Raw genomic sequence first — 18,574 nt, forward strand, 5'->3', positions numbered from 1 at the left:
TGATGTCCTCTGTTTTCACTTCTCTCGGCTCATTTAAAAAAAAAAAAAAAACAGAAACAAACCAACCAAACTGGTGGAATCCAGAGAGGTCCGGATGGAAAAATGGGGAGGATGAATATCCCTGAGCCATCTCTCACCTCCCCGCGGCTGTGGGAGCTGCCGAGAGCTTGTTCAGGGAGCGGCGCAGCATTTTGGCAACACAAGGTGTTTTCTGTCCATTGCAGGGAGCTGCTTTACAGCAGATGAACTGTGGGACTATTTAAGGAATCTTAATTGCTGTCGAGAGCCCGACATCGTCTACCTGAGGGGGTCGCTGAGGTGGTCTTTTGAACGGATTTGTGCAGTGGGGAATTTCAGAAACTGAGGAACGAGAGAGAAAAATAGTAATGGGAGAGACAACCTCAGCTTCTGTTGGGAGGAGGATTTTGTTTGTTTGGTTGTTTTTTTGAGATGGAGTCTCGCTCTGTCGCCCAGGCTGGAGTGCAGTGGTGAGATCTCAGCTCACCGCAGCCTCCACCTCCCAGGTTCAGGCGATTCTCCTGCCTCAGCCTCCCGAGTAGCTGGGATTACAGGTGCCCACCACCACGCCCGGCTAACTTTTGTAGTTTTAGTAGAGACGGAGTTTCATCTTGCTGGTCAGGCTGGTCTTGAACTCCTGACCTCAGGTGATCCACCTGCCAGTGCCTCCCAAAGTGCTGGGATTACAGGCATGAGCCACCACTCCCAGCCTTTTCTTTTTTTTTTTTTTTTTTTTTTTTTTGAGATAGAGTCTTGCTCTGTCACCCAGGCTGGAGTGCAGGCGTGATCATGGCTCACTGCAACCTCCACCTCTCAGGCTCAAGCGATTCTCCTGCCTCAGCCTCCCGCATAGCTGGGATCACAGGTGCACACCACCATGTGCAGCTAATTTTTGTATTTCTAGTAGAGATGGGGTTCTGCCATGTTGGCCAGGCTAGTATCGAACTCCCGACCTCAGGTGATCCACTTGCTTCTGCCTCCCAAAGTGCTGGGATTACAGGTGTGAGCTGCTGACCCTGCCCAGGATATATATATATTTTTTTCTGACTCTCATATCCATTGCAACATAAAGATGTGAAAGGAGCTTGAAGATTTCCCGAGACACTGGAGAGTCAGACGTGACTGTAGGTTTCTTCAAAATAGAGCGATGATGCCCTATGAGGACAGGGAGGGCACGAGTCCTCAGAATCATCAGAATTTGGCCAACTAAGGCCCTGGGGTCAGGTGTTCATAAGCAAAGTTTCTGAGGAAACAGTCACGCTCACTCACTGAAGTAGCCTGCGCTCAGCGCTTGCGGTCCAGACCCATAAGGCTTGAAAACATTTACCCTAGGGGCCCTAGAAGCAAAAGATTGCCTGCCTTCATGTCAATCATAAAGACGAGATCTTATTGGTGGGATGTGATACTGAACACGTCACCAGCGTTCACTCACATTAAATGCGCTTACCCCGACCCTGCCAGGTGGAGCTTGGCCGATTATCTCCTCTTAGTCTCCTCTTGTTCATAGTGAAGCTTTGCGATTAGGCAGGATTAGCCATTGGTCGAGGCTCCACAGAGAAGGAAGAGCTGAGTCCACAGGCGTCCCCCACCCCCGTTACTAGGGGACACTTCCAAAGTCCTCAGCACATGCCTGAAACCAGAGATAGTACCAAACCGTAGATATATAATGTTTTTTTCTATACGTGTAGACTGATGATTAAGTTTAATCTATAAATTAGGTACAGTATGAGATTCGAAACCTGTCTTTCACATCTTTGGCTTCTCTTTAGCATATCCAAATTGCCAGCATCCCTACTCTTGCACTTTCGGGCCATTATTTTTATTTTTGAGACCAGGTCTCGCTCTGTCGTCCATGCTGGAGTGTCGTGGTGCGATCATAGCTCACTGCAGCCTCAAACTCCTGGGCTCAAGCGATTCTCCTGCCTCAGCCTCCTAAGTAGCTGGGACTACAGATGCACGCCAGCACACTGGGCTATTTTTTAAAATTTTTTTGAAGAGGGAATCTTGCTATGTTGCCCAGGCTGGTCTCAAACTCCTGGGCTCAGGCGATCCCCCTGCCTTGGCTTCCCAAAGTGCTGAGTTTATGTAATAAAAATTATAATGTTTAATATTAACATTTTATATTTAGCCTGTAATCCCAGCACTTTGGATGACTGAGGCAGGTGGATCACCTGAGGTCAGGAGTTCAAGACCAGCCTGGCCAACATGGTGAAGCCCCATCTCTACTAAAAATACAAAAATGAACTGGGTGTGGTGGCAGGCACCTGTAACCCCAGCTACTTGGGAAGCAGAGGCAGGAGAATCGAGACACTGGACAAAGGGAAGGTTCACATCCCTGCGGGACGATGCAGTATTTCATCATGCGCCTCAGAACAGTGTGCAGTTTACAACTTAGGAATTGTCTTTTTTTTTTTTTTTTTCCGAGGCAGAGTCTTCACTCTGTTGCCCAGGCTGGAGTGCAGTGGCACCATCTCGGCTCACTGCAAGCTCCGCCTCCCGGGTTCGCGCCATTCTCCTGCCTCAGCCTCCCGAGTAGCTGGGACTACAGGCGCCGCCACCGCGCCCGGCTAATTTTTTGTATTTTAGTAGAGACGGGGTTTCACCGTGTTAGCCAGGATGGTCTCGATCTCCTGACCTCGTGATCCGCCCACCTCGGCCTCCCAAAGTGCAGGGATTACAGGCGTGAGCCACCGCGCCCGGCCCAGGAATTGTTTCTGGAATATTCCATGTAACATTTTCAGTTGACTTTGGGTCACTGAAACAGCAAAACTAGATAAGGGAGAACTACCCTGTGCTCTTCAGGGGGATCGGGAGTCAGGTGCGTTTGGAAATCCAGACCTGGCAAGGGGGCCGGAAGAGCAGGCGAGTCCCAGTGGGCCCCAAGCCTGACTCACACCCGTCCCTCCTTCTCCTGAAGTATCCAGAAGGCTACCTGGAAGCCCTGGCCAACCGAGAGCGAGAGAAGGAGAACAGCAAGAGGGAGGAGGAGGAGCAGCAGGAGGGGGGCTTCACGTCCCCCAGGACGGGCAAGGGCAAGTGGAAGCGGAAGTCGGCAGGTGAGCATCTTGTGTGTGTGGGAGCAGGTGGGTGTCTCGTGGGTGTGGGGTCGGGGTCGTATGGACGTGGGAGCAGGTGGGTGTGTCTCCAGCAGCTGGGGCCACGCTCCCCTCCCTCACGCGCCCCGCCCTCTTCCAGGAGGTGGCCCGAGCAGGGCCGTGTCCCCGCGCCGGACAGCCAAGAGAAGCAAGGTGGAGCCTTACAGCCTCACGGCCCAGCAGAGCAGCCTCATCAGAGAGGACAAGAGCAATGCCAAGCTGTGGAATGAGGTCCTGGCGTCACTCAAGGACCGGCCGGCGAGCGGCAGCCCGGTAGGCACGCGCGGCTCACTCGTCGCCCTGATTTGTGTTGATTGCGGTAAAATGTATAGAGCTTATTTACCATTTTCACCATTTTCAAGTGTACAGCTCAGTGGCACTGAGCACATTGATGTGGTTATGCAACTGTCACCACCGTCGCCACCTCCAGAACTTTCTCCTTTCCCCAAACTAAAAGCCTGCTCCTGTGAAACCGTCACTCGCACTCACTCCGCAGCCCCCGCACACCCGCTCTGCGGTCCCGGCACCCCCTGCCATCCTACCCTTTGTCTCCGCCTCCTGGGGCTGTTGCAAAGTGACCCCCAGCCTCGGAGTGCACAGCGACTCGCATCTCAGCTCTGGGGCTGGGAGCCTGACAGAGGCCTTGGTGGGCTAAGGTCGGGGCACGGGCAGGGCTGGGCCCTCCTGGGGGCTCCAGGGAAGAACCAGATTCCTGCCTTTCCCAACGCCAGAGGCGCCGCATCCCTCCTCTCGTGGCCCCTTCCTCCCCCTTCACAGCCACAGCACATCCTCTTCCAGGCTCTGAGTCTCACCTTCCCGCCCCTCTCTCGGGAGGACCTCGAGGTGATATCAGGCCCCCCGTCTCACCCAGGATGCTCTCCCAGCTCCAGGCCCTTCACTCAGTCCCGCCTGCCATTTCTTCTCTTTTGTGGACGGTGACGTAGTTGCAGGTCTCAGGATTCAGCTGTGGCCGAGGCCATCTCAGGGGTCCCTCTACTCCTGTTTCCTTCAGGCTACATTCTTCCCAGGGCCTTGTCCCCAGCCCCCACCCCATGCTGGGACAGCGCCTTGCCTCCGCCCTTCATTTGTGTCTCTTTGGTCCCCGCACTTAGCTCCAAGCAGGAGGGAGGTGTCTTTCAAGTCATCTGTGGCTGGGCTTCTGGTGGCCTGTGTACTCAGAATGCATTGTGCCAGTGTAGACCATGCCTCAGGAGTGCCTTTTTTTTGGGGGAGGGGAGGAAGACAGCGTCTTGCCCTGTCATCCAGGCTAGAGTGCAGTGGCACAGACACAGGTCACTGTAGCCTTGAACTCCTGACTCCCAGGCCACGCCTATTTTTAAAATTTATTTTATTTATTTTTATTATTTTTTTTGAGACGGAGTTTTGCTCTCGTTGCCCGGGGTGGGGTGTGCAATGACGCGATCTCAGATCACTGCAATCTCCACCTCCCAGGTTCAAGTGAGTCTCCTGCCTTAGCCTCTCGAGTACCTGAGATTATAGGTGCCCACCACCACGCCTGACTAATCTTGTATTTTTTTTTTTTTTTTTTTTGAGACGGAGTCTCGCTCTGCCGCCCAGGCTGGAGTGCAGTGGCCGGATCTCAGCTCACTGCAAGCTCCGCCTCCTGGGTTCCCGCCATTCTCCTGCCTCAGCCTCCCGAGTAGCTGGGACTACAGGCGCCGCCACCTCGCCCGGCTAGTTTTTTTGTATTTTTTTAATAGAGATGGGGTTTCACCGTGTTAGCCAGGATGGTCTCGATCTCCTGACCTCGTGATCCGCCCGTCTCGGCCTCCCAAAGTGCTGGGATTACAGGCTTGAGCCACCGCGCCCGGCTAATCTTGTATTTTTAGTAGAGACAGGATTTCACCATGTTGGTCAGGCTGGTCTTGAACTCCTGACCTTAGGTGATCTGCTCACCTCAGCCTCCCAAAGTACTGGGATTACAGGCACGAGCCAGCATGCCTGGTCTATTTTTTTAATTTTTTTTTTTTTTTTTTTTTTTGAGACGGAGTCTCACGCTGTTGCCCAGGCTGGAGTGCAGTGGCGCGATCTCGGCTCACTGCAAGCTCCGCCTCCCAGGTTCCCGCCATTCTCCTGCCTCAGCCTCCTGAGTAGCTGGGACTACAGGCGCCCGCCACCGCGCCCGGCTAATTTTTTGTATTTTTAGTAGAGACGGGGTTTCACTGTGGTCTCGATCTCCTGACCTTGTGATCCGCCCGCCTCGGCCTCCCAAAGTGCTGGGATTACAGGCTTGAGCCACCGCGCCCGGCCTTATTTTTTAAATTTTTTGTAGAGACAGGGTCTCACTGTGTTGCCAGGTTAGTCTTGAACACCTGGCTCAAGCGATCCTCTTGTCTTGGCCTTCCAAAGTTCTGGGATGATAGGCGTGAGTTGCTGCGCCCGGCCAGGAACCTCTCCTAAAGCCCTGTCTTGACTCAGTGCAGGGCGTGTTTGGTGGTGCCAGCTGGTCGCATCTGGGTCCTGCCCAGCATCATCGAGGCCCCCTGTACCGGCTCCGCCCCATCCTCCCCACCTCGCCACTTGGGGTGTTGGGGACTTCGGGTGAGGCTCATGCCTTTTGGGCATCTGTTTTTCTCAGAACGGGGACGATCATGGCCCCCACCTCCTGGAGTGAAGGCTGGGGACAGAATTAGAGGACCCAGGTACATGCTCAGCAGGAAGCCGCTGACCTCTGGGAGCCCTGGTCCTGGGGTCTTTGCCGGCCTCACGCCCGCTTTCCTCTAGTTCCAGTTGTTCCTGAGTAAAGTGGAGGAGGCGTTCCAGTGTATCTGCTGTCAGGAGCTGGTGTTCCGGCCCATCACGACCGTGTGCCAGCACAACGTGTGCAAGGTGAGCGGAGACAGCCGCGGGAGCCAGGTGGAAGGTTCCAGAAGGATGACCTGACCTCCCGTTCCCACATGCCCGCCCACTACAGACGGAGGCTCACTGGCTTTGCTCCGGTCACTCTGCAGCTTTTCTCGGGGCCTTGTTGACTGCTTTCTGGGAGGCCTGTATTATGACGGAGGCCTGGAACATTCTCCCCCTAGTCTTGTATGGCCAAGGGGCCAGGGTGGGAGAGGATGGGCCACCGTCTTGGCCCAAGGTCCGGAGAGGGAGGTGCACATCCCCTGGGGGGCAGGAAAGAAGGCTTCCTGGAGGAGGTGGTGTTACCACACAGCATCCCTGGTACCTGGGACAGCAGGTGAAAAAGCCTGGGTGAGAAACCAGCAGCTGGGGCCTGTGGTGGCTCTGGGCACTGGGGCAGTGGCCTGGCATGGGCTTTAGACTCAGGACAGGTGGTTGGTCCTAGGAGGGAAACATGATCCCAGCCGATGGTTTTTTTGTTGTTGTTGTGTTTTTTTTTTTTTCTTTTTTGAGATGGAGTCTCGCTCTGTCACCTAGGCTGGAGTGCAGTGTTGCGGTCTCTGCTCACTGCAAGCTCCGCCTCCCGGGTTCACACCATTCTCCTGCCTCAGCCTCCCGAGTAGCTGAGACTACAGGCGCCCGCCACCACGCCAGGCTAATTTTTTGTATTTGTAGTAGGGATGGGGTTTCACCGTGTTAGCCAGGATGGTCTCGATCTCCTGACCTCGTGATCCACCCGCCTCGGCCTCCCAAAGTGCTGGGATTACAGGCGTGAGCCACCGCGCCCGGCCCCCGCTGATGGTTTTCAAAGAGATAGGTTTGGGGCCAGGACAGGGTCTCTTCCCCTCTGTGCTGTGGGCCTTGGGGTCAGATCATTCTCTGGGGTGGAGTCGTCCTGAGCGCTGCAGGGTGCTGAGCAGCATCCCTGGTCCCCACCCACTCCATGCCAGGAGCTCCCTGCCTAATCGAGACAACCACAGATGTCCCCAGACACCTTCCAGTGCCCCCTGGGGGCAGAACTGCCCCGGTGGGCAGTGTGGGTCTGGGTGATGGCTTCTCTGCTGTGACCTCTGGCCAGAGCCGGCAGTCCATGGGACAGGTGTGGAAGGGACTGACCCTGCCACCCCGCAGATCTCCCCAGGCCTCTGAGTTGCCGGCGGTTTCCCTGCCAACTGCAGTCCCACAGTTCTCTCAGCCATGGGCCACAGCCCCGGGTCTCAGACCCTGTGTTTGCTTTCCTGCCAGGAGGCAGATCAGGGAAGGTCAGGAGACAGGGTGTTCCCAGTCACGCCCATGGCACCTCTGCCTCCTTGGCCCCACCTGCCTCGCCCTGTGGACTAAGTCCTTTCAGCCGTGTGGGCCGCCCTGCGTGCCCTGTGAAGTGGCAGAAGCGGTGAGAAGTCGTGGTGTCTTTGGGGCTGGTAGTCCGGGTCTGAGCCATCTCTCACCTCTCAGGCGTGCAGGCACTAACCCCTCCCAGCCTCAGTTGGCCACAATGAGAAGGGACCTGGTATCGACGTCCTGGCCGCCAGGTTGTCGTGAGGGTCCTGGCTTAGCCCCTGGCAGGAAGGAAGTGCTCAGGAGGTGGGCACAGGCAGAGGGCTGGCTGTGGGGGGCTCTTGGAAGAGGGAGGCCTGGGAGCCCCGTGACAGTAGGAAGGACTGTGGGGACACTGGGAAACCACCTTTCCTGTGCATTGGTGTGAAGTCACAGAAGCGCTGAGGATGTAAAGGAAGGGGCTAACCAGCGTCACTGTGTCCCCACAGTCTGTCCTCGCTGCTCTGTTTCAACTCGGGAAGCTCAGCATTGGAGGGGTTCTGGGAAACAGGCTGTGACCTTCCACCTTGGTTTTTTTAAATGAAAAACTTGAGGCTGGCCACGGTGGCTCATGACTGTAATCCCAGCAATTGGGGAAGCTGAGGTGGGAGGGTCACTTGAGGTCAGGAGTTTTTGTTTTTTTTTTTTTTTTTTTGAGACGGAGTCTGGCTCTGTCGCCCAGGCTGGAGTGCAGTGGCACGATCTCAGCTCACTGCAAGCTCCGCCTCCCGGGTTCACGCCATTCTCCTGCCTCAGCCTCCTGAGTAGCTGGGACTACAGGCATTCGCCACCACGCCCGGCTAGTTTTTTTGTATTTTTTAGTAGAGACGGGGTTTCACCGTGTTAGCCAGGATGGTCTCGATCTCCGAGGTCAGGAGTTCGAGACCAGCCTGAACAACATGGTGAAACCCCATCTCTACTAAAAATAAAACAAAATTAGCCACTCTTGGTGACAGGCGCTACTCGGGAGGCTGATGTGGGAGAATCACTTGAACCTGGGAGGTGGAGGTTGCGGTGAGCCGAGATCGTGCCATTGTACTCCAGCCTGGGCATCAGAGTGAGACTCCATCTTAAAAAAAAAAAAAAAAAGGCCACAGGCTGCCTGGAGCAGGTGACTGTGCTGTGGTCACTGGGCCTCTACCCTTGTGTTGCCACTGCCCTTGCCCAGCTGTGTGACGACATGCTGCAGACATGTGTCCCCCGTGTAGGCATCTGTGCACCTGTGTGTGGTGTCTCACTCCTCCCTGGCATGCAGCCAGCCCGGTGGCATCTTCCCTGTTTGTCTGCTTGGGAAGTGGAGGCTCCGGGCCTCTCAGCTCTGTCTCCTCCTGGCTTTCTTCCCCAGGCATGACTTGGTTGAGCTTGAATTTAGGAGTCTGAATCTGCCGGACTTGGTTTCCCCTTTCCTCTCATTGACGTGTATGTTTATTTTTTATTTTTTTCGAGACAAGGTCTTGCTCTGTCGCCCAGGCTGGAGTGCAGTGGCGTGATCACAGCTCACTGCAGCCTCAGCCTCCCTGGGCTCAGGTGATCCTCCCACCTCAGCCTCCGGAATAGCTGCGCCCGGCTAATTTTTTTGTTTTTGTTTTTTCTTTGAGACGGAGTCTTGCCCTGTCACCCAGGCTGGAGTGCAATGGCGTGATCTCAGCACACTGCAACCTCCGCCTCCCGGGTTCAAGTCATTCTCTTGCCTCAGCCTCCCAAGTAGCTGGAATTACAGTCATGCGCCTGGCTAAATTTTGTATTTTTAGTAGAGCTGGGATTTCACCATGTTGGCCAGGCTGGTCTTGAACTCCTGACCTCAAGTGATCTGCCCCCCTCGGCCTTCCAGAGTGCTGGGATTACAGGCATGAGCCACGATGCTTGGCCTGATGTGTGTGTTTATGAAGCATCTACTGTATACCCTGTGCTTGGTGTTGAGAGAGAACACAGCCTCAAAGCTCAGGGAGCATCTGCCCTGTTGTAGATAAGATAAGCACATTAATAAATAAGATGGCTCCACAGGTGGAAGGAGAGGTGACATCGTGAAGGCAGATGGGGCAACGTGATGGGACTGCCTCTGATACTCTAGGGAGGTGTCAGGGAAGGCCCCATAGGGGAGGTGACTTGAGCTGAGCTATGAGTGATGAGAGCCAGGGGGCCGAGCTGTTAAGTGGCATGACTTGCAGGGACAAAAGCCTGGAGGCTGGGTGAGCTTGGAATCTTAGAGGGCCCCCAAGGAGGCCAGGCTGGTGATGGGCGGCAGGTGGAAAGTGAGACTGAAGGTCAGGAGGGGTCCTCTGGACCTGGTGAGACTGTCCTTGCAGCGCTGGGAGAGGTGGCCAGGAGCAAACCTGATGGCGTGGATGGCACTTCTCACGCCCCCGCTGTGTCTTACAGGATTGCCTGGACAGATCGTTCCGGGCACAGGTGTTCAGCTGCCCCGCCTGCCGCTACGACCTGGGCCGGAGCTACACCATGCAGGTGAACCAGCCTCTGCAGACCGTCCTCAACCAGCTCTTCCCCGGCTACGGCAACGGCCGGTGATCTCCAAGCACTTCTCGACAGGCGTTTTGCTGAAAATGTGTCGGAGGGTTCGTTCATCGGCCCTGATTTTGTTCTTAGCGGGCTTAACTTAAACAGGTAGTGTTTTCTCTGTTCCCTAAAAAGGTTTGTCTTCCTTTTTTTTTTTTTTTTTATTTTTATTTTTCAAATCTATACATTTTCAGGAATTTATGTATTCTGGCTAAAAGTTGGACTTCTCAGTATTGTGTTTAGTTTTTTGAAAACATAAAAGCCTACAATTTCTCGACAAAACAGTGTAAGATTTTTTAAAGATGGAATCAGAAACTACGTGGCGTGGAGGCTGTTGATGTTTCTGGTGTCAAGTTCTCAGAAGTTGCTGCCACCAACTCTTGAAGAAGGCGAAGGGATCAGTCCTTCTCTCGGGTTCTGGCCCCCAACGTCAGAGCAAGCATCTTCCTGACAGCATTTTGTCATCTAAAGTCCAGTGAGATGGTTCCCCATGGTGGCCCGTGGCAGCCCGTGGCGTGGCGTGGCTCAGCTGTCTGTTGAAGTTGTTGCAAGGAAAAGAGGAAACATCTCGGGCCCAGTTGAAACCTTTGTCTCAAAGCCATCCCCCGCCAGACTGCTTAGCGTCTGAGATCTGCGTGAAAAGTCCTCTGCCCACAAGAGCAGGGAGTTGGGGCCATGCAGAAATGGCCTCAAGGGGACTCTGCTCTACGTGGGCCAGATGTGTGGCTGACGCTGTCCGATGAAGGCGGCCATGGACGGATGCCAGCACACGAAGTCACGCCCAAGTGCCTTTGGTTCGTTCCTTCTTTCTAAAGACGACATCGTCTTTGTTGTTAGCACTGAATTATTGAAAATGCCAACCAGATTCTAGAAACTACGGTCATCCAGTTCTTCCTGACACCGGATGGGTGCTTGGGAACAGTTTGAGCCTTACAGATCATTGAAATTCAATTTTTTAACTCGGCATGTGAGAACTTACAAGAGGATTTTTGTTTTTGTTTTTGTTTTTTTTCTATGAACACATTTTCTAAATGAATTTTTTTTGTAGTTACTGTATATGTACCAAGAAAGATACAACGTTAGAGTTTGGTTGTTGTTTTTGTTTTTGTATTTTTTTTTGAAAGGTTTTGTTAATTTTTCTAATTTTACCAAAGTTTGCAGCCTATACCTCAATAGAACAGGGATATTTTAAATCACATACCTGCAGACAAACTGGAACAATGTTATTTTTAAAGGATTTTTTTTTTCACCTCCTTATTGTTAGATTATTAATGTATTAGGGAAGAATGAGACAATTCTGTGTAGGCTTTTTCTAAAGTCCAATATTCTTTGTCCAGATTTTAGATTCTCAGAATAAATGTTTTTCACAGATAGACTTGATTGTGTCTTCCTATTTGCAAACTGCCTTTGGAGCTTTCTGTGCACTTTTGTGCATTATTTTACAAAAATCCCCGGAGAAACGTGAGGCAGGTGGCTTCAACCCCACTTTACAGTTGAGAAAACTGAGACCCAGGAGATGATGGTGATGGGCTGAGGTTCTAACAGCCTAGGAGGTGCTGGGCTGTTAACTTAGCAGCCTTGAGTGCAGGGGTCAGCAAACCACAGCCAATGGGGCCCAAGTCAGGGACACTGCCTGTCTTTGTAAATAAAGTTTTATTGACACCACCACACCCACTTCTTTATGTATATAGTGGCGTTTGCGCTACTATCAGCAGAACTGAGTAGGTGCAGCAGAAACCAACTGGACCACAAAGCTGAAAAATACTCACTGCCTGGCCAGCAAAGCTTGCTGGTCCCTTCTCTCGGGAGGATCACTTGAGTGTGTAGGAGTTTGAGACCAGCCTGTAGACCCCAACTCTACAAATAAATAAAAATATTAGGCCGGGTGCGGTGGCTCAAGCCTGTAATCCCAGCACTTTGGGAGGCCGAGATGGGCGGATCACGAGGTCAGGAGATCGAGACCATCCTGGCTAACACGGTGAAACCCCGTCTCTACTAAAAAATACAAAAAAAATAGCCAGGCGAGGTGGCGGGCGCCTGTAGTCCCAGCTACTCGGGAGGCTGAGGCAGGAGAATGGCGTGAACCCGGGAGGCGGAGCTTGCAGTGAGCTGAGATCCGGCCACTGCACTCCAGCCTGGGCGACCGAGTGAGACTCCGTCTCAAAAAAACAAACAAAAAAAATATTAGCCAGGTGTGGTGGTGGTTCTGTAGTCCCCGCTACTCAGGAGGTTGAGGCAGGAGGCTGATTGCTTGAGTCCCGGAGCTAGAGGCTGCAGTGAACTGTGATTGCACCACTGTACTCCAGCCTGGGCAACAGAATAAGATGCTGTCTTTAAAAACGTAAAAAAAAAAAAAAAAAAAAAAAAAATCTCGGATGGTAAAGGGGCTGCATCTTGCAGATTAATTAATTCACACCAACCTATTACTGGTGCCTTTTATTGATGGTTAAGTAACCATATGGGCAGATTTAGTTTGTTTTTGAGACAGTCTTGCCCTGTTGTCCAGGCTGGAGTCCAGTGGTGTGATCACAGCTCATCGCAGCCTCCAACTCCTGGGCTCAAGTGATCCTCCCATCTCAGCCTCCCGAGTAGCTGGTGCCACAGGCATGCAGCACCATGATTGGCAAATTTAATTTTTTTTTTTTTTTTTTGTAGAGATGGGGGTCTCATTATGTTGCCCAGGCTGGTCTCCAACTCCCGTGATTAGGCGATCCTCCCATCTCAGCCTCCCAAAGTGCTGGGATTACAGACATGAGTCACCACGTGCAGTCTGGGGTTTCTTTATGAGTGGTAAAAATGTTCTCAAATTGATGGTTGCCCATGTCTGTGGATATACTAAAATCCACAGAATTGTACACTTTAAATGGGTGAATTGTATGGTATGTGGATTATACCAGAAATAAGTGTGAACATGAAAATAGGAAAGATTCCCAGTACTTGAAGGAAACTCCATAAATGTCCCCAGTGGGCCCTTCCTAGAAAACACGAAAGTGGGTTCGTTGTTGAGATTGCTGCCTTCTCTTTGATTTTTCTCTCACTTTAAAGAACAATGTCATGTTTAAAAAATGAGCAAAGCCCAGAGAAGTATTTGTGGGACTGTTTTGCCACCGACTGTAATGTTGCGCATCATATTTCTTTCCTGGTTCACTTTAAAATCTTTTGGCCGGGCGCGGTGGCTCACGCCTGTAATCCCAGCACTTTGGGAGGTCGAGACGGGCGGATCACGAGGTCAGGAGATCGAGATCATCCTGGTTCACACGATGAAATCCCGTCTCTACCAAAAATACAAAAAATTAGCTGGGCGTGGTGACGGGCACCTGTAGTCCCAGCTACTCAGGAGGCCGAGGCAGGAGAACGGCGTGAACCTGGGAGGCAGAGCTTACAGCGAGCCGAGATCGCGCCACTACACTCCAGCCTGGGCGACAGAGCGAGACTCCGTCTCAAAAAAAAAAAAATTTTTTTTGGCTGGGCGTGGTGGCTCACACCTGTAATTGCAGCACTTTGGGAGGCTGAGGTGGGTGGATCACCTGAGGTCAGGAGTTTGAGACCAGCCTGGCCAACATGGTGAAACCTCGTCTCTACTAAAAATAAAAAATGAGTTGGGCGTGGTGGTATGCACTTGTAATCCCAGCTACTTGGGAGGCTGAGGCAGGAGAATGGCATGAACCCAGGAGGCGGAGGTTGCAGTGAGCCGAGATTGTGCCACTGCACTCCAGCCTGGACGACAGGGCGAGACTCTATCTCAAAAAAAAAAAAAGTCTTTTTGATTCAAGATCTCAGTTTGCTACCCAGGCTGGAGTACAGTGGTGGTGTCCTCATAGCTCACTGCAGCCTCAAACTCCCATGCTCAAGCAATCATCCTGCCTCAGCCTCCTGAGTAACTGGGACTACTACAGGTGCAAACCACCATGTCTGGCTACTTTTATATACATATATATAAAATATGTATATATTTTGATATATATAAAATATATACATATTATATATATATATGTATATATCTTTTTTTAGTAGAGAGAAATCTCACTATGTTGCCCAGGCTGGTCTGGAACTCCTGGCTTCAAGCCATTTTCCTGTCTGGGTCTCCCAAAGTACTGGGATTACAGGTGTGAGCTGCCATGCCTACCCTAAAAATCTTGAACAGCTCTATTAAGATAATAGTTCAGGTAATATAAAGGTCACCCTTTTAAAGTGTACAGTTCAGTGGTTTCATTTTACTGCGTGTGTTTTTTTTTTTTTGTTTTTGTTTTTTTGAGATGGAGTCTTGCTCTGTCGCCCAGCCTGGAGTACAGTGGCACAATCTTGGCTCACTGCAACCTCCGCTTCCTGGGTTCACACCGTTCTCCTGCCTTAGCCTCCCGAGTAGCTGGGACTATAGGTGCTCACCACTATGCCCGGCTAATTTTTTGTATTCTTTGGTAGAGATGGGGTTTCACTGTGTTAGCCAGGATGGTCTCTATCTCCTGACCTCGTAATCTGCCCGCCTCGGCCTCCTAGAGTGCTGGGGTTACAGGTGTGAGCCACCACATCTGGCCTACTGTGGTGTTTTTGAGACAGTCTCGCTCTGTCACCCAGGCTGGAGTGCCGTGGCGAGATCTTTTCGTACTGCAACCTCCCCCTGCAATTCTTCTGCCTCAGCCTCCCAAGTAGCTGGGATTGTAGGTGTGTACCACCATGCCCAGCTAATTTTCATATTTTTAGTAGAGATGGGATTTCACCAGGTTGGTCAGGCTGGTCTCGAACTCCCGACCTCAGGTGATCCACCTGCCTTGGCCTCCCAAAGTGTTGGGATTACAAGTGTGAGCCACCGTAGCCGGTCAGTTTAGTGGTTTTAGTGTAGTCGATACAGTTACGCAGCCATCACCACCATCTAATTACAGAACTTTTCCATCCACACAAAAAGAAACCTCGAACCCTTTTGCAGTCACACCCTGTGTCCCTCCCCCAGCCCCTGCCAGCCATGAATCCTCTCTGTCCTTATGGATTTGCCTGCCCTGGACATTTCATATAAATGGAATTATACAGTATTCTTTTGTGTCTGGCCTCTGTCACTAAGCATAGAATTTTCAAGGTTTATCCATATTGTAGCCTGTGTCAGAGCTTTATTCCTTTTCATGGCTGAGTAATATTCCATTGTGTAGATGGGCCACCTTTCTATAATCCCCCTTTGACTTGTTTTAAGATGTAGTCTTGCTCTGTTGCCCAGGCTGGAGTGCAGTGGCACAATCTTGGCTCACTGCAATCTCCACCTCCTAGGTTCAAGCGATTCTCCTGCCTCAGGCTCCTGAGTAGTTGGGATTACAGGTGCGCACCACCGTGCCTGGCTAATTTTTTGTATTTTTGGTAGAGACAGGGTTTTGCCATGTTTTGCCATGTTGGCCGGGCTGGTCTCGAACTCCTGACCTCAAGTGATCTGCCCTCCTTGGTCTTCCAAAGTGCTGGGATTACAGGTGTGAGCCACTGCACCTGGCCTGTATTGTTTTCTATTTTTAAGAGACAAAGTCTCACTTTGTCACCCAGGCTGGAGTACAGTGGCATGATCATAGGTCACTGCAGCCTCAACCTTTTGGGCTCAAGGGATCCTCCCACCTCTGCCTCCTAAAAGTGCTGAGATTACAGTCATGAGCCCCATCTCTTTTTTTTTTTTTTTCTTTTTTCTTTTTTTTTTTTTAAGGCAGTCTCCGTGGCCCAGGCTGGAGTGCAGTGGTACAATCTCAGCTCACTGCAGGTTCCTCCTCCTGGATTCAAGCGATTCTTGGGCTTCCCCCTCTCTCTCGAGTATTTGGGACTACCGGCATGCACCACCACACCTGGCCAATTTTTGTACTTTTTGTAGAGACGGGGTTTTGCCATGTTGGCCAGGCTGGTCTCGAACTCCCGGGCTCAAGTGATCCTCCTGCCTCAACCTCCCAAAGTGCTGGGATTAAAGCCGCTGCACCCGGCCTCCCATTTCAATTTGTTAATGCAACAGACCAACCCATAGGAGGGAGGGAAATCTATTAAAGCATTGAACATTTCTGCACTCCACACCTTGCCTGTCTAGAAAGATTGATGGAGACCAGTCAGAAATTGAGCACTGGGCCTGCTAATTGGGGATTCCTTGATGTCTGAAAGCCAAGTGAAGCCTCCTGGTCTTGTTTAGGGGGAGGTCCGCAAGCATTCCCTGCCCCCGTCCTTTGTGAGATTTGCATCTGACTGCAAAGAATGGAAGAAAACCAGGGCAATTAGGTGAGTGTTCTCTAAATGAATCTGTCCATTAAAATATTCTAAAGAGCATTTCCTTCCTTTTCGGAGGATGAAGACTTCTTACCTGACAGCAATTCTAGTGTGTTTTTAACATTTAATATGCAAGGTTTCCAAAACTTGGAAAGAATCGGATGGTGAACCCTCAAGGAGACCCACCACCCAGATTCTATGATTGTTAGTGTTAAGTGTTTCTCATAATAGATGGCATTAAAACTTTGTCTACGCAAAATAAAGTGGAGAACCCATTTGGGTGACTTGGTTAAAAACATTTGTATCGTCTGTGAAATCCAAACACCCCCACTGTCTTACAGAATATACTTGGAAGTAGAACAAAAAGCCCTATGTATGTGGGGTGGGGACTCCTTCCCTGCATGATTGCCGTTTTTTTTGAGACAGGGCCTCATTCTGTCACCCAGGAGTGCAGTGGTGTGATCATGGCTCACTGTAGCCTCGACCTTCCGGGCTCAAGTGATCCTCCTCGGCCCCCCCAAAGTAGCTGGGACCACAGGCATGTGCCCCCACCATCGACTCATTTTTTAAATTTTTAGTAGAGAAGAGGTCTCGCTATGTTGCCCAGACTGGCCTGAAACTTCTGAGATCAAGTGATCCTCCCACCTTGGCCTCCCAAAGGGCTGGGATTACAGGTGTGAGCCACTACACCCAGCCTGTCTTTTAATTTTATTTTTACTTTTTATTTTGAGACGGAGTTTGACTCTGTCACCCAGGCTGGAGTGCAGTGGTGTAATCAATGGGTCACTGCAGCCTCCACCTCCTTGGGCTCAGGTGATCCTTTCACCTCAGCCCCCGAATAGCTGGGTTTATAGGCATGTGTCACCACGCCCAGAGACTTTTTGCTTTTTTTTTTTTTTTTTTTGTAGAGACGGGGTCTTGCTATATTGCTCAGCCTGTTCTCGAACTCCTGAGCTCAAGTGATCTGCCCACCTCAGCCTTCCAAAGTGCTGCGATTCCCAGGCATGAACTAAAATTGAATCTTAACTCCATGTGGAATATATGAATATGGTCCCATAGGAATGTAAAACACCCAGAGCTGCTTAAATTCTCCTTTGACTTCTCTTTTTACCAGCATGCAACTTTCCTTCTCTCCCCAAGGATTAAGTTAGTTTCTTCAGGTTAGGAGGACCTTTTTCTGTACATTGACAGGCTTGTGTGCTCTTAAAAACCTCATGCCGGTTTCTGTGTGTGTTTCCATATACATTTTACTGAGTACAGGATTCTGGACTACTGCCCCTAGCTCAGCGGTTGGAAGATATTTCATGATTGCATGCAGATCGGCCTCCTTTTCTTTTCTTTTTTTTTTTGAGACGAGTCTCACACTGTTGCCCAGGCTGAAGTGCAGTGATCTCGGCTCACTGCAACCTCTGCCTCAGCCTCTGGAGTAGCTGGGATTGCAGGCGTGCGCCACCATGCCTGGCTAATTTTGTATTTTTCAGTAGAGACAGGGTTTTGCCCTTTTCGCCAGGCTGGTCTCGAACTCCTGACCTCAGGTGATCCACCTGACTGTCTCCCAAAGTGCTGGGATTACAGGTGTGAGCCACCACGCCTTAGCTTCAGCACGGGGCCTGGCCGCCTTTTCAATTGCTACATAGTAAGTATTCCAGAGTACTGATTGCTATTAAGTTACTTCTCTAATCCCCCGCTGATGGGTATTTAGGGCAAAACATTGGAAACAGTTGCAGACAGCCCTGCTGCCCGCATTCTTGAATTGTGTAAGCTCCAGACCTTTTCTTTGGGTACATCACCTCCAGGAAGAACTGCTGGCTGGGTTATAGGGTGGATGCACTTAGAATGTTGTTAGAAAATGTCAAATTGTCCAATTTACACTCCTGCCCGTCCAAATGGGGGCATGCCAACGCCTCTGCAGTGGCCCAGTACACAATGCTCATTTTGTGTAGTCACAGGGTCAAATCTTTCTCCGTGCCTCATCCCACTTAATCCTTGCAACATTCTCAAAGGCTGGTAGACGGGGTGTGGCTACTAGCATCATATCCATTGCACAGTTGGAATCAGACTCAGCGAGGTTACTTTGTTGGAGGCCAACCACAGTGAGGCATGGGGCCCGGCTGAGCTTTGAACCCAGGTCAGAAAGGACCAAAGCTCATTCTCTGCCATTTTAGGGAACTTGGGGAGAGGGACCCTAACTTTATTCGGAAGGCCTTGCCCCTTTGCAAAGGTTTGTTGATTGTGATGGAAATAGACCTGCGGGGGCAGGGTGGAGGCTCTTGCTGCTTTACTCTATGTTTCTCCTGTTTTCGGTTCTCCTCCTTTGCAAAACGGATCGCTATGTCTTCTAGCTTGGAACTTTGCAAATGGGGGAACGGTACGCCCACATTCCGGCCACGGGCTTCGAACCTGCAGCCTGCACGTTCCCGGCCGGTGCTGATGCTGTGCTAGGTCTCACGTACTCAGCCGCCGCCTGATAACCAGGGCGGGGCCCGGAGCGTGCGGGCAGTGATTGGCACCCGCCCCAGCCTGTCCGCGCCTCGGGCTGGCCCGGCAAG

The 18,574-nt window shown here is 51.4% G+C and overlaps 1 protein-coding gene across 4 annotated transcripts in view; it reads left to right on the forward strand.

Annotated features, from left to right (window-relative positions):
- The window catches only part of LOC105487125 (ubiquitin like with PHD and ring finger domains 1), a 55,792-nt gene extending 44,610 nt beyond the window's left edge, over positions 1-11,182 (forward strand). For all 4 annotated transcript variants that reach the window (XM_071086727.1, XM_071086728.1, XM_071086729.1 and 1 more), the window contains exons 14-17: positions 2,936-3,074; positions 3,214-3,386; positions 5,859-5,963; positions 9,675-11,182. In XM_071086727.1, the coding sequence (XP_070942828.1) occupies positions 2,936-3,074; positions 3,214-3,386; positions 5,859-5,963; positions 9,675-9,821 (564 nt within the window). In that variant the 3' untranslated portion in view covers positions 9,822-11,182. The remainder of the gene's footprint in view (positions 1-2,935; positions 3,075-3,213; positions 3,387-5,858; positions 5,964-9,674) is intronic.
- Positions 11,183-18,574: the final 7,392 nt, after the last annotated feature.

The sequence above is a fragment of the Macaca nemestrina genome, chromosome 20, assembly GCF_043159975.1.
Source record: "Macaca nemestrina isolate mMacNem1 chromosome 20, mMacNem.hap1, whole genome shotgun sequence".
NCBI lineage: Eukaryota > Metazoa > Chordata > Mammalia > Primates > Cercopithecidae > Macaca > Macaca nemestrina.